General features: G+C 39.2%; 1 protein-coding gene across 2 annotated transcripts in view; it reads left to right on the top strand.

Annotated features, from left to right (window-relative positions):
• Positions 1 to 14,380, top strand: part of SPTSSB (serine palmitoyltransferase small subunit B) — a 30,673-nt gene extending 16,293 nt beyond the window's left edge. For both annotated transcript variants that reach the window (XM_074298122.1, XM_074298123.1), the window contains exon 2: positions 12,804 to 14,380. In XM_074298122.1, the coding sequence (XP_074154223.1) occupies positions 12,829 to 13,068 (240 nt within the window). In that variant the 5' untranslated portion in view covers positions 12,804 to 12,828 and the 3' untranslated portion in view covers positions 13,069 to 14,380. The remainder of the gene's footprint in view (positions 1 to 12,803) is intronic.
• The last annotated feature ends 714 nt before the right edge of the window (positions 14,381 to 15,094 follow it).

Below are 15,094 nucleotides of genomic sequence, written 5' to 3'. Positions count from 1 at the left end.
GCTTAAGTGCCCATCCTCAAGGGACTCGCCATCAAGGAATTGTTACTATTGCTCAGGGATGTCTGAAAATTTGTGACTCCATTTGATGTTTTCTTGGCAAATAAACTGGAGTGGTTTGCTACTTCCTTTTCCAGTTTATTTGACAGATGGGGAAACTGAGGCAAACAGGGTTAAATGACTTACTCAGAGTCACGCAACTAATAAGTGTCTCAGGTCACATTTGAACTCAGGTCTTTCTGACTCCAGGCCCCACTATTAAAGTATGGAATCTCATAAAATATTTAAATCAAAATGCAAGACAATACAAACTTAATCAATGCTGTCAAAATTAAATAGGAAACAGGTACCTGGGAGAAAAAGAAATCTTTGTAGTAAATTTCTCTGCTAAAGGTGTGAAAACCAAAGTAACTAAGAAACTGATACAAACATATATAAGAATGACAACCATTTCTCAGTAGAAAAATGATCAAAGAATATGAACAGGCAGTTTTCAAAGGAAGAAATCCAAACTATCAATGACCAAGATGTTGCAAAAAAAAAAAAAAAAAGGAAAGAAAGGAAGGAAGAAAGGAAGGAAGGAAGGAAGGAAGGAAGGAAGGAAGGAAGGAAGGAAGGAAGGAAGGAAGGAAGGAAGGAAGGAAGGAAGGAAGGAAGGAAGGAAGGAAGGAAGGAAGGAAGGAAGGAAGGAAGGAAGGAAGGAAGGAAGAAAGAAAGAAAGAAAGAAAGAAAGAAAGAAAGAAAGAAAGAAAGAAAGAAAGAAAGAAAGAAAGAAAGAAAGAAAGAAAGAAAGAAAGAAAGAAAGAAAGAAAGAAAGAAAGAAAGAAAGAAAGAAAGAAAGAAAGAAAATTAAAAGAGAGTCATTAAACCATTTTTAAAATGCACTAAAAGGAACAGGAGTTCAAAGAGGAATTCAAACAGAACAGCTTTGAAAGTAACAACCATTGCATTTATGATATGTACTTTTTAAAAAAGTAACTTGTACATAAAAGATTCATGTTTTTACATTAAAAATCTCTTTTCTGTTCTACTTTATATATGGAACTGTTCTCTTTTGGTGGAGTCTTCAGGTCACTTATTTTTTAAATACAAGGTAGGGTATGATACTGTGCCAACTGTGAATGGTACAAAGAAGAAACTGAATTGGGAATTTAGAAGATCATGGAAATGTTATGGTTTGGGAAGAGCTTGAAGCTGAAGGGTAGGTAGTCTTTGGAGCACTTAAGAGAAGACTGAAGGGCAAAAAGACTGATGATGCTGGGGAAGAAAAATATTGACATCTCAGTCAGGAGATACATGTTTGAATTCCAGCACTGGCTCTCAAGTAGCCTCCTAGCATGACTTTATCCTCCCAATTTCCATTTCTTCCTATGTAATCTCTATCCCTTCTAAGTCAGAACTTGAATTTAGATCTTCTGCTCTCTAGAGTACCTCCCACTGGGTGCCACTTTATCCAAAAGGATAAGTTGGACCCCGCTTCTCTTTGTCTTTCTTCTGTCTGTGTCTTTCTCACTGCCCTTTTTCTCTATTCTCTTTTTCTCTTTGTCCATGTTACTTTGTTTTTCCTTTCTCTTTGTCTCTGTAAGTCTGCCTGTGTCTGTTTGTCTCTCTCTCTCTCTTTCTGTCACCCCATTGCCCCACCCATCCACCAGAATGTCCTTCCTTTGTTTCTTCACCTATTGAGTTCCCCTATTAAAGTCCAACCCAAGAGCCATTTCCTCCAGCAGCATCACCAGCATGGTAAGAATTTTCCCACTTGGTTTGTTATTCAGTTTTGGAGACAACATCCATAATGATTTTTTTCTCTAAACTAGTAACACTGCATACCAGCAAGAGACAACACTCTCCCCTGGCACTGAAGGCTTGACTAAATTCACACTGGCTTCTAAGGCAAATATCTGTTTGGCAAGTCTGTGGTGTCAGGCTGTTATTTCTCAAAACAACTGGACGTGACTTGACAAGCCAATAAGACATTATAATGAAAGAGTCAATTAGTCATCCAAAACCAAATCACTTTCTTTTCTGTTGGGTAATTTTGCTGTTTTATTGTTTAAATACTTATATAAACAAATAAATTTACCAGGAAGATAAAAAAAAAAAGCCAACAATGCAGTGGAAAATCTGTCTCCCAACTTTTCTTTTTGAGCCAAACCAAAATATATCGGGTCAGAGAGCTTCTTCTAAATCACTAAGCACAAAGACACCGAGGGAGGTAGGAGTATCTCTGGGTGGGGGGGGTGAAACAACATGACATAGATCAGCCCCCTCTAGGTCACAAATTACTTGCATTAAATCTGGTCCATTCCACTTCATCTACCCCATCTGGGAGAAAAGTTCTGATGGAAACCTTCTTTTAAGAGACAATGAAATAAACTCTAAGCAACTAAGTTATTTTGATGATTATAAATGGTCCCTAATTTAACTATAAAGGACAAATGAAGAAAGACAATTCATCTAGAGAAAGAACTGATAAATAAATGTCTAGAATAAATTTACATATATAAACTTGTATATGTATTTCTATTTTTCCTATTTAATTTTAATAATACATATTGAATAATTACAATATGTAAATTATATAATTATACATACAGCAGTTATATAAAAATACAATAATTAAACATTTGTAAAATATATAAATATATAATTTTTTAAATTTTTTTTCTTTCTTCCTTGATCTAACCCACCATGGTCTCCAGTAGACACAAACAGATGTGTATTTATACATATAATTGTTATATTAAGCATTATATGATATATATTATATGTTGCATTATGTATAATATGTATATTAAACATAAATAGGCATATGTGCATATATTAAATTTTCAGTGTGAGCATTTATAGCTCAGAAATCAGTAAAGGCTACAAATCACTGATGATTTGTAGATTTGTGAATATTAAGGAGAAAATGTTAATAATACAAATTAAATTTTAAAATGTATCATACATGTATCCTTTTGCAGGGTAGAGGAGAGAGAATTGTTAAACATTTAGCAGCATATCACTGGTACTCATCTGCTAAGCTATAAATTCTAAAGCTATCTCTTTGGTTTCTGCTTTCTTTCTTCCTTCCCTTTACCTGCAAATGCCAGCTAATTAATTGATTAATTAACTGTGAGGAAATCTGCCCCTAAGTTGCACCCTTCTCAAAATTTGGGACTGCTTTTCCTTGTTTTTATATCCCAGTGAGAGATTATAATGAATAAATGAATGAAATTGAGATCCCAAAGGATTTTTAAAAATAATAATCAAAATCTAACAAGATGAATTTTAATAAGAATAAATGAAGATTTGGTACTTGGGACCAAAGATCAAAAATAAGATTTGGGAGGTAAAAGGAATATATGAAAAGAACTTGGGAGATTTGTGGACATCAAAATCCATGCTTCAAGAGTCTGATGTGGAAACCATAAGGGAGAGTGCCAGTTTGGGCCTCCATGAATAGAACTTTATTGAATGATCAGGAGGTTGCCATCCCACGGTGCTCTGCTTCAGTCATTGCACATGCAGAGAACCAGATGTAGTTTTTTGGGGACAAATGTTACAACTCTCAATTGCAATAAAGATGCCTCCCTGCTTCGGTTTCCTCAGCACAAGCCCCCATGTTGATAAAATCTCAAATATAACCAATAGTAATATAATGCAAGGGGATTAAGCTTATCTAGAGACCAGAACTAAAACCAATCGCGATAGCTCCAAAGTAGGGAGGCAAATTGCAATCCCACAAAGAGGAGCATTTCGTAATTATCAGAACCACAAGGCAACCATAGGATGCCTTGGAGGCAGAGATTTTCCCATGGCTAGTGGTTTTCCAGCAGAAGCTGAGTGTCAGGGCCTTTAGAGGCAAGATTCATGAAGTTCCTTCCACTCATGAAATTCTGTTTCTGGGATAATTTCCTTGGACCTCTGTGAAGAGCAGATTCTGGTTAAGTTAAGGATAGAATTATGAAGTAACAAATAAAGAAATCAAAGTCAAATCTACAGTGCTTCAGAGGTTGAATCAGTAAAACATTATATGCCCCATAACACTAGACTAGGCCCAAGGGGCCTACAAAATTATTAAGGTTTTTTAAAAGACAACACAATTTTTTCAGGTTTTAGAATATTATAAATGCTGGTCTATTCGAAAAGCAAATATCATAGAATCTTTCATTTAGGCCTTTGATTTAGAAGCATTGGAGATAATCCTGTCTGCATCTCTGATTTTACAAATGAGAAAATAGAGCCCCAGACAAATTAAGTGACTTTTCTGGAAGAGCTAGGGTTGTGAACTTATCCTCTATCTCTCGAGCTAACATTCTTTTCTCTGTACCACACACATAAAATGGCCTTCATCTTAAGGAGAACAGAGCAGAGTTAGCCAGAAAGAGATTGGGAAAATTTTAAATTGAGCTATCAAGGGGAAGATCGGGAAAGCTGAAGAGATGGGAGTAAAGATGTCCTCCAAAGCTAGAATGAGCACATATGAGAGCTTACAAGTGTAGTGAGCATGGCTCATATCTCCATTATGTTCAAGAAATAAATAGATACTCTGGCAAATTCCCAAGCTGGACCTAGCAATTTTTGCACCTAGAACAAACATCCCTAAGCAAGCCAAGGGCAAGCATTAGGAAGCATGGCCAATCGAAGAGAAGGGGGAGGCAAGGTGGTTTGTAGAGGGGTTAACCCCATCCATTATCTAACAGCTTCTGACTTTATTTAAAATCATCATTGCTAACTAGGTTCTGAACTCTTCCTTTAAAATGCTACAGAAAGATCTCAAGTACCATCATGACCTACTCAATATTGTTGTTTGAGTCACTTCTGATTCTTCATGACCCCATTTGGGTTTTTCTTGGCAAAGATACCGAAGTGTTTGCCATTTCTTTCTCAAGTTCATTTTACAGATGAGGAAACCGAGCCAGAGATGAATGATTTGCTGAAGGTCATATAGCCAATATATGTCTAAGGTTGGATTTGACTCAAGTCTTTTTGATTCCAGGGTCAGAACTCTATCCACTATACCCCAGTATAAGCTGCCTGCCCTCTAAATTTGATTCCTTCTAAATTCAGTGCACTCTAAATTCTGCACCATGCTTCAAAGCCTTGCCACCCCACCTTAGTTACACATCTGAGTATTCTATTTAAGACTCTCCAAAAGAAAGCTGCCACAAAATAACCGACATGATCCTAGATAACTCAATGTAGCTTTTTAATAAGTAGATAATTATTTCCATTCCTACATTTTTTAATGTGGTAAATCTGAAGTCCATAAGAGATTGTCCAAAGGTTTATCAAAAGACAAGCCCAGTCAATTCAGTTCTTCCATTGTAGCCACTAACCATCTGGATTCCTAAAGGCCAAACTGAAACAATTCTCTTTTCCCTCGGGTAGGAAAAAATACATTTTTACCTTGTTAGGATTACTAAGTGAGAACTGAGGTTGTCTGGACAGTGACAAGGTGAGAATTCAGGTTTTCTGGACAATTACAAGGTGAGAACTCAGGTTGACTTGATAGAGGGGGCAAGCTCATTGGCTGGGGTGGTTCTTCCCAGAAGCCCTTGCATTATCCCACGCCCATTCTCTGGGAGAATAAAAGAGAGGACTCTCAGAGAAAGGAGAAGACTCTCTGCATTACATCAGGCCTGACGGGGCTCTCTGCAGGAAGGGAAGTCACTTCTTTGGACAAGAGTTAACAGCAACTGCCTGGAGACAACGGTTCGTTACAGGAAGAAGAATCTGTCGGAGAGATTTGAGTAGAAGACACAGCAGATCTCTTCCCAGAGAGTGATCCGGCAGCTTCTAGAGACGACAGCACGCAACAATTGGCGCCCAACGTGGGGCATGATGGCAGCCGAGGTTACATCCAGAGAATTTTAAGACACGATCAATCAGCCAAAAGGCAATCAGATGGAAGAAAGGGATTGAAATTAGGAAAAATAGAGTTGTGTGCAGTAGAGACTACCGAGATACTCCCTGGAGAAGTGAAATCTGTTCCTGTTGAGCCTATGGATCCTTTGCCTCCAGGCACAGTAGGCTTGACCATTTCACCTTCTGAGAGTGCCTACAAAACAGTGTCCATCCATACACTGATGTGGGAGACTGGAGAACGTGTATCTAATATCCCAGTCACTAACACAGGCAGACAACGTGTGATTTATCAACCAGGAGAAGTAGTAGCATCAGGCTTATTGTTACGGACCCCTAATAAGCAACCTAGTGATAGTCGCCTAGATTTTGACTCCAATGAACAAAATCCAGGAATATATTGGACAGCAGCTGTGACAGCTGACCGACCTATGCTTACTATTTATATAAACGGAATACCATTTGAAGGATTGGTAGACACGGGTGCAGATCGTACAGTTATTAGAGGTGCCAATTGGCCCGGTCACTGGCCAAAGATTAAAAAAGACACCTATATGTCTGGGGTGGGAGGATCAATAGCAGCAGAAGTTAGTGCTAGACCTTTGAGATGGGTATTTGAAGGAGAAACAGGAGCTTTTACTCCTTTTGTGGTTGAAAAAATCCCCATCAATCTGTGGGGAAGAGACATTTTACAGCAGATAGGATTACAAATAAGCACTTCGGCTTTTTAGGCAGGGCTGCTGTTGAAGGCCTACCTGCACTTTCACCAGTTCCTATTCAGTGGAAGACTGATTCACCAGTGTGGGTAGAACAGTGGCCCTTAAGAAGTGATAAAATTCAGGCCTTATTAGACATAGTGCAAGAACAACTTGACCAAGGACACTTGCAGCCTTCTCTAAGTCCTTGGAATTCCCCAGTATTTGTGGTGAAAAAGAAATCTGGAAAATGGAGGATGATAACTGATCTAAGAAGAGTAAATGAACAGATGGAAACTATGGGAACTCTTCAGCCTGGACTTCCATCTCCTACTCAGTTGCCAAGAGAATGGCCTCTATGGGTTATAGACATTAAGGATTGTTTCTATTCTATTCCTCTAGATAAGGAGGATATGAAAAGATTTGCTTTTTCAGTGCCTAGTGTTAATTTGGCTGAGCCTTATAAAAGATATGAATGGACAGTTTTGCCACAGGGAATGAAAAACAGCCCTACTATGTGCCAAATGTATGTTGCAGCTGCTCTTGCTCCAGTAAGAAAAGCCTTTCCAAAAGTAATATTGTTACATTATATGGATGATATTTTGGGATGTGCACCTGAGGAACAAATGTTAGAGGCATGTCTACAAAGGACCATGGAAACATTAAAGTACTACAAACTGCATATAGCTACAGAAAAAATTCAAAGACATGCTCCTTTTCAATATTTAGGATATGAAGTATATCCTAAGGTGCTTACAGTACAAAAACTCTCCTTAAGAACAGAGAAGTTGAACACCTTAAATGACTTTCAAAAATTAATAGGAGATATCCAATGGATGCGTCCAGTGTTAGGCTTAACTACCAATCAACTACAACCACTATATGACATTTTAAGGGGAGACAGTGCTTTAAATTCACCACGCCAGCTTACAAAAGAAGCACAAAAGGCTTTGAGAGAAGTTGAACTGGCTTTATCCAATGTGGTTGAAAGAGTCACTCAAAAACCCTTGGAAATATCAGTTTTTGCTACAAAAGAGGCACCCACAGCAGTCCTTCACCAAGGAGACAGAGTGATTGAGTGGGTGAACCTCCCAGCACAACCAGAACAAAGCCTTACACCTTACCCAGTGCTTGTGGCTAGGATTTTATTAAAGGCTATTAAGAGAGTAACACAATTATCTGGGATAAGTCCTGAAAAAATATACACATTCTATACTAACGCACAGATTAATGTATGCTGTGAGACCATCCCAGAATGGCAAATTTTATTGGCCACCGCTCCAAATTTTGCACATGGATCTCCATTAAAGATTACCCGGCTACTACATAATTGGCGATGGATTTTTGAAGAAAAGGTTTCTAAGGTTCCTCTTAAAGGACCAACAATCTTTACAGATGCCTCCAAAGAAAATATTTGTGCCATATACTCTCATGATTTAACCATAAAGAGAGTAATCAGGACTCCTTTTCAATCCACTCAACAGAATGAATTATTTGCTATCATGCTAGCTCTCACTTATTACCCAGGAGACGTAAATATAATTACTGATTCAGCCTATTCAGTAGGTGTAGTACAAAGAATTGCCACAGCCCAAATAAAATTTGCAGCCTCCAATATTTATCAGCTCTTTAAGGAACTTCAAGAGCAAGTGAGAAAACATCCAGGCAAGATTTATATCTTGCATGTCCACTCACATAGTGGACTTCCAGGTCCCATTTTTGATGGAAATTCAAAGGCAGATAGCCTTCTAACCATGTTAGCCAGTAGTCCTTTATTTCAGGAAGCACAAGAATCTCATTCTAAATATCATCAGGCTGCTCGAGCTTTACGTTTACAATTTGGAATCACAAGAGAGGAAGCTAGGAGCATAGTAAAAAGCTGTACAGCTTGTCTTCCTTTCCACGCTCCTACACTCCCTCCAGGGAAGAATCCTCGTGGTTTGAGACCCAATGAAATCTGGCAAATGGATGTGACCCATTATAAATCTTTTGGTCGTCTATCTTTTATTCATGTTGTGGTAGACACCTTTTCAGGATTCACATTTGCAATGCCAGCAGCAAAAGAGACAGCCCGAGTGGTCACTGAATTCCTTATACAGGCTTTTGCAATTATGGGTGTGCCACAAGCAATAAAAACAGACAATGGACCTGCATATACGTCCAAACATTTTACACACTTTTGTGCACAGTATAAGATTTTACATACCACGGGCATACCCTTTAATCCTCAAGGGCAGGCAATAGTAGAGAGAAGAAACAGAGATATTAAGACACTCCTCCAAAAACAAAAGAAAGGGGGAGCCACAGGTAGCCCTAGGGAACTTCTAAATTTAGTTCTCTATACCATTAATTTTCTAATTTTTGACAAAGATGCACTGGCTCCAGCAGACAGGTTTTATAACCCACCAGAAGGGCAGTGTCCAGTGAGAGCATCTCCACTGTCCTTAGATAATCGCCAGGTGATGTGGAGAGATCCAGAAAGTGGTGAATGGAAGGGACCAGATAGGTTAACTGCCTGGGGGAGAGGGTTTGCTTGTATTTCTTCAGCAGGAGAAGGAATCAGATGGGTGCCAACGAGTCATATTCGCCTTGTCCATCAGAGAGAGACAGAAAAAGAGAAAGACCTCAAAATAAAGAAGAAGATCTAAGAAACATCTGACACTGAAAGAGCATGGATAATAAGAAGACTGTTAAAGAACTTTAAAACCAGCAGGAATCATTGGACTTCCTCACACAAGATGAGACTAATGGACAATGGACTTATGGACATTTATAAATTTTCAATTTATGATTATTTGATTATGATTATGTTATATACTTCTAGCATGTGTTATGTTACTATGTTACTATGTGCTTATGTAATTTATGTAATTATCTGTAATACTTCCCATATTGATGGATTTATGTTTCAAGGTCATGACTGTCCTATGTTCTAAATCAAAAGAAAGGGGGAGATGTTAGGATTACTAAGTGAGAACTGAGGTTGTCTGGACAGTGACAAGGTGAGAATTCAGGTTTTCTGGACAATTACAAGGTGAGAACTCAGGTTGACTTGATAGAGGGGGCAAGCTCATTGGCTGGGGTGGTTCTTCCCAGAAGCCCTTGCATTATCCCACGCCCATTCTCTGGGAGAATAAAAGAGAGGACTCTCAGAGAAAGGAGAAGACTCTCTGCATTACATCAGGCCTGACGGGGCTCTCTGCAGGAAGGGAAGTCACTTCTTTGGACAAGAGTTAACAGCAACTGCCTGGAGACAACGGTTCGTTACAGGAAGAAGAATCTGTCGGAGAGATTTGAGTAGAAGACACAGCAGATCTCTTCCCAGAGAGTGATCCGGCAGCTTCTAGAGACGACAGCACGCAACATTACCTGTCTATTTCAGAGGGAAGAATCCATTGTTAGGGGAGTCCTGAAATTTGGAGAATTCTATTTTTTTTCTTATTGTCTGAAAAAAACAGCTTAGTCCTCAGAGAGATTTCAAAAGGTAAAACTGTGCCCCACAGAAATCCTTAGGATGCTTCTCTCCCAGCAGACTTGCTCAAGGCCTTTACAGGGAGAGAGAAGAAGAAGCTCAGAGGTCCCAAGTCTAGCCCCAAGGCCAACTGATGGTTGAGGGGGCAGGACCATCTAAACAGAGATCAGAGGTTAGTCATTTTCACAGTTCTGAACTCCTTTCTCCTAGTGACTCTAGGGTGGTGTTATAAGGAACAATTTTTTCTCCTTTATTTATTATAAAGCACACCCTTCTGACTTCCTGCCTGAATCAAGTCCAAACAAAGCCAGGACCTGAACAATGAGACACAAAGTCATTCCTCTCCCCTGAGTGCTGATGGATCTGATGGATGTGATGGAACAGTCCAGCTGTACCTCTCTGAAAGGGAGCAGGTGGAGGAATCCTGAGAAGTTCTGACTTTGTTCGGCAGCCATTTATCTCCTCTTTCCTTGTCTTCCTCCTTCATCTAGAAAAGGCTGTGGATAGAGTTCTCAGACTGGAGTCGGGAAGATCTGAATTCAAGTTCTCCTTTGATTCTCACTCAATGCCCTTAATCCCTAAATGGGTATTGCCTCAGTGAAATTGAGACCTGTTTGGTTTTTTAAAGACTTAAAAAGGCCAAGGTCTCTTGCTGCATCTGGGATCATCTCTTGTCATCTTGATCTAAATCTGGCTACTGGACCCAGATGGTTCTGGAGGGGAAAGTGAGGCAAGTGATCTTGCACAGCTCTCCCTCGCTTAAATTTAATTCCCTTACAGGCCATGGCATCACCTCTCTGATGCCGTGGTCCTCGTCAAGAATGGAGGAGGAACAACAGGCTGTGCATACATTTAGGGTGAGGGCTAGGGTTGGTCACAGTTTCTATGGGTCTCAAGTTCCTTACCTGCAAAATAAGAAACTTAGATTTGTTCATCTCTAAATAAAGAGAATAAAATACAGATTAAAATGAGGTAGTTAAATTCAGTCATAAAAGGATGCTCCATAAACTCTAATGGCTCCTTATAACACAGGAACTCATTTAGTTTTCCAAGTCCTACACAATCCAGTCCCCGCCTAACTTTCCAACTTCTTTAGATGATGCTCCCTATCCTTTGTGCTGAAATCCAGCCAAACCCGCTTTCTCCCTGCCCCTCCCATCCAGCCCTTCATTTCCATCTCTCTGCATCTCGTGAATCACTCACTCCTCACCTTTGATGCATAAAATCATTCTTTTTTCCCCAGGATAAAGCTCAATCACCACCTCCAAATGCTAGCATCCTCCCCTCCCCATTTGCCTTGTATTTAACTGCCCTTTTATTTATATTTATTCTTTTGATATATGTACTTGTCTTTCTTATGACAGCTACCCTTTACATAGCGCTTCAAGATTTGCAGTTATTATATCATTTTAGCCATGTTGATTCTTCACAACCCCATTTGCGGTCTTCTTGGCAGAGACACTGGAATGATTTGTCATTTTCTTCTCTAACTCACTTGACAGATGAGGACACTGAGACAAATAGGGTAAAGTGACTTGCTCAAGATCACACAGCTAGTAAGTGTCTGAGGCTAGATTTGAACTCAGGAAAATGAGCTTCCCCCGATTCCAAGCCCAGTCTTCTATCCACTACAGCATCACCAGATTTATAAAGCACTATACAAATATTATCTTATTTTATCCTTCCAACAAACCTGGGATGTGAATGGTATTATTATTCCAATTTGACAGGTGTAAAAACTGAGGCAGACAGAAATTAAGTTATTTGCCCAAAGTCACACAGCCCAATAAATGACTAAGGCTGCATTTGAATTCAGTCTTCTTGATTCCAGGTCCAAGACTATCCATTGTATCTCCAAGGGTTCTTTAAGAATAGGAATTGTTTCCTGTATCCCCAGGAATACAAAACATGGAGTCTGTTATATAGTAGCTGCCCAATAAATGCCTATTGGCTGATTGGCGATTGATTATTAGGACTTTTTTTTCCCCTAAGGCAATTGGGGTAAGTGACTTGCTCAGGGTCACACAGCTAGGAAGTGCTAAGTGTCTCAGTACTCAGGTACTTCTGTCTTCAGGGCTGGTGCTCTATCCAATGAGCCATCTGGCTGATTCTACTAGGATTTTTTTGGAACATGTTTGGAACAGTGTAAAACAGTGATGTCTTAGAAGGCCAAAGAGACTATTAGTTTCTCTTACTTGTAACTAATCTGCAAATTGAGCTAGCCCAGAATTTTTCCTACTAGATCTCATTCACAGAATGTGAATCCTCTCCTAGGATTTCCTCTTTTGGGAAAAGGAAAAATTCGTTTTTCTCTTTCTCTGAAGAAGTGGATGCGTGTATATGAGTCTGTGCTTTTAAACAAGGGTTCATTTCTAATATAATTCAATATGAGCCTAGAAATTTTGCAAATTATATCAATTGAGGACTTTTTTGTGTCCTTAAAGATTTTCACAGCGTCTCTGCCTTTCTTCTCTTCCACACTTCTTTCCATAATACAAATCGAGGAGCTCCAAGATAGAGAATTCCCTGTGAGAATCTTACCATAATTTCTCATCTTGAAAGAATCAGAAAAAAGTCTTCAATCTAGTACAATGAGTGGATTCTTTTGTCTAAAATAATGCATCAAGTAAAACTGCCTATGGAGTGTGTGACCCCACAAATGCACTCGCAGACCTGATGGAGCACTGAACTAGAGGGTTAACTTGACCAGATCGAGCCTGGCAGTCTGGGAATCTCATATTTTAGTTGTCAGACTTGTGATTCTTCTAAGCTGTGTCTTTCTCTCACAGATCCAACTGACTGCTGCTGGCTGACATGATGAATCTACGGTCCATAAAGGATTACATTGCCTGGCTCTATTACCAGTACACCATCATCAGCTGCTGCGCTGTCCTGGAGCCCTGGGAACGATCCATGTTCAACACCATTTTCCTCACGATTGTGGGAATGGTAGTGTACACGGCCTACGTCTTCATTCCCATCCACATACGTCTGGCTTGGGAATTCTTTTCAGAAATCTTTGGAGACCAAAGTACTGCTTCTGCCTCTAATTGAAATTGCTCAACACCAAGAGGGAAGGGCCTCTGCACTCTGTGAAGTTCTATTACATAATGATATTGTCGCTTAGGCGTTTTCTGATTCATGTGAACATTGCATCTTCTTGAAACATCTGACCTGAAAAACAGACTCTTATCTATGCACTACTCTCCACTTTCTGGGTTTGAAAAGATTACTCACTGCTCACAAGTACCCACAATGCAAATTTCTCCATAAGAAAAATACTTTTCACATTCTATAGTCTTTCACAAAGAAACATTAGAACTATCTGCTCCTCAAATCCATGATTTCAAATCTATTTTCTATCAGAACAATTTCTTATTTAAGTCTGTCTGATAAGCAACAGGAACAGGCACTTATGAAAGGCATAGGAAAGAGGTATTTGGGTACCCAAAAGAGAAGAGTAAATGATATTTTTGTAAGAAATGATGCAGCATAGTATTGTCTATTCTGTTTGACAGCGTATGAGATGTGTGCCCAATTACAGGAACATCTCAAGGCAGCATCTCCTGGGAAGCTGCCCATTTCTTCCAATGGTTTCCCCTCAATCATACAAGAAGGATTTAAGGCATCTATACCTTTACAGAAAACGCCTTGTGTAATCTTTCCCCGCACAAGCATGACCAACACCCGGGTTATAGTAGTTTAAAATCAGTAATGTTGGTTTTCCTGAAACATGGAATAATTGTAATTCAAAGTAACTGTGAGCACAAAAAACAAACTCTGATCAAAGCCGCTTCAGCACCATGTCTTCCAAAGTTGTCTTGCCTTGCATGATACTACATAAATAAATTTTAATTTTAAAAAATCAAATTGCTTTCTTGTCGTGCTAACACTCAGAGCAAGAAAAGCATGTGTTTGGGGGCTATAGGAGGACAAGCTGATAAATAGACTGGAAGTAATATTCTCACAGCAGGAAGCCTACAGCTCCATCTAAAAGCTTTAATACAGTGGCTCCATTGCAGCAGCAATGAAATTTATTAAATTATCTTGGAATGTTTATTACAGAAATGAGTTTCTAATTGTATCGCTGACTTAAATGTGAATGCCAAAGAATAAGCTTTGTACCATTTTTTTTTTCCTTTACTGACATGCACTAGTGTTGATGGAAGGGGAGATGTAAATAGTATTTGGACAATTCCGACATATCAAGGAGAAATTATTTATTTGGGAGAGCTCGGGGCAGTAAAATGTTCTGTGTTCAAAGGAAAGATTTTTGTATTTGTCAAAAATATGGGCATGTGCTGAAAGTGACCCAGTTCTGAACAGATAGATTGTTTTTTGAAAAATAAAAGTTAGTTTAGTTGTTGTTGTTGTTGTTTTTACATTAGCATCTTGGTTTGTATTTTGTTTTTCTTGCTTTGAGAAACTTAAAATGTGTTTGATTTTTCCTGATCTGATCTTCTTTGGTTTATTTTCTTATATCTGAAATATAATATATATATAAGATATAGCTTATAGCTTATGTCCGGGTAACGTAAAATTTCTCCTAATAGAATTCAATACTGGAAGGTCTAATCCAAACCTCTCACTCACTGTACAGATGTGGATATTTAGCAGACAGATTGAAATAACCTGCCCAAGATCACTCCAACAATCACTAGTAGAGATGGGAATCAAACCCAGCCTTCTGACTCCCAAACTTAGAGCAGTACAAACTGATAAGGGACTTAAAAGTTCCTCCTCCTCCCCCAAAGCAGAGCCCAAATTGTCCTCCCACAGGATGATGCAAATCTAAGATAAGAATCAAGGCTTTGGAAGCATTTGTTAGGCTCTCAGTACAATGGGATTGTCAAGAACTGGATTCAAGACCTGCCGCTGGCACATGCTAATGGCATGGTACTAGGCAGGCAGCCTCAGCTTCCAGAGCCTGGCTGAGCCTTTGAACAAGGCCCCAGCAAGTAATTGGCTGCATCTGGGGAAGAGTTGAACAGTAGGGACTGAGCCAAGAAAATATGTACATACACACACACACACACACATAGGGACAGGGAGTGGCAAGAAAGGAGAAAACAGAAAGAGA

The sequence above is a fragment of the Sminthopsis crassicaudata genome, chromosome 3 (genome assembly GCF_048593235.1).
Source record: "Sminthopsis crassicaudata isolate SCR6 chromosome 3, ASM4859323v1, whole genome shotgun sequence".
Lineage (NCBI taxonomy): Eukaryota > Metazoa > Chordata > Mammalia > Dasyuromorphia > Dasyuridae > Sminthopsis > Sminthopsis crassicaudata.
Note: the sequence above shows the minus strand (reverse complement) of the source record. Positions and strands in the feature narration are given on the sequence as shown.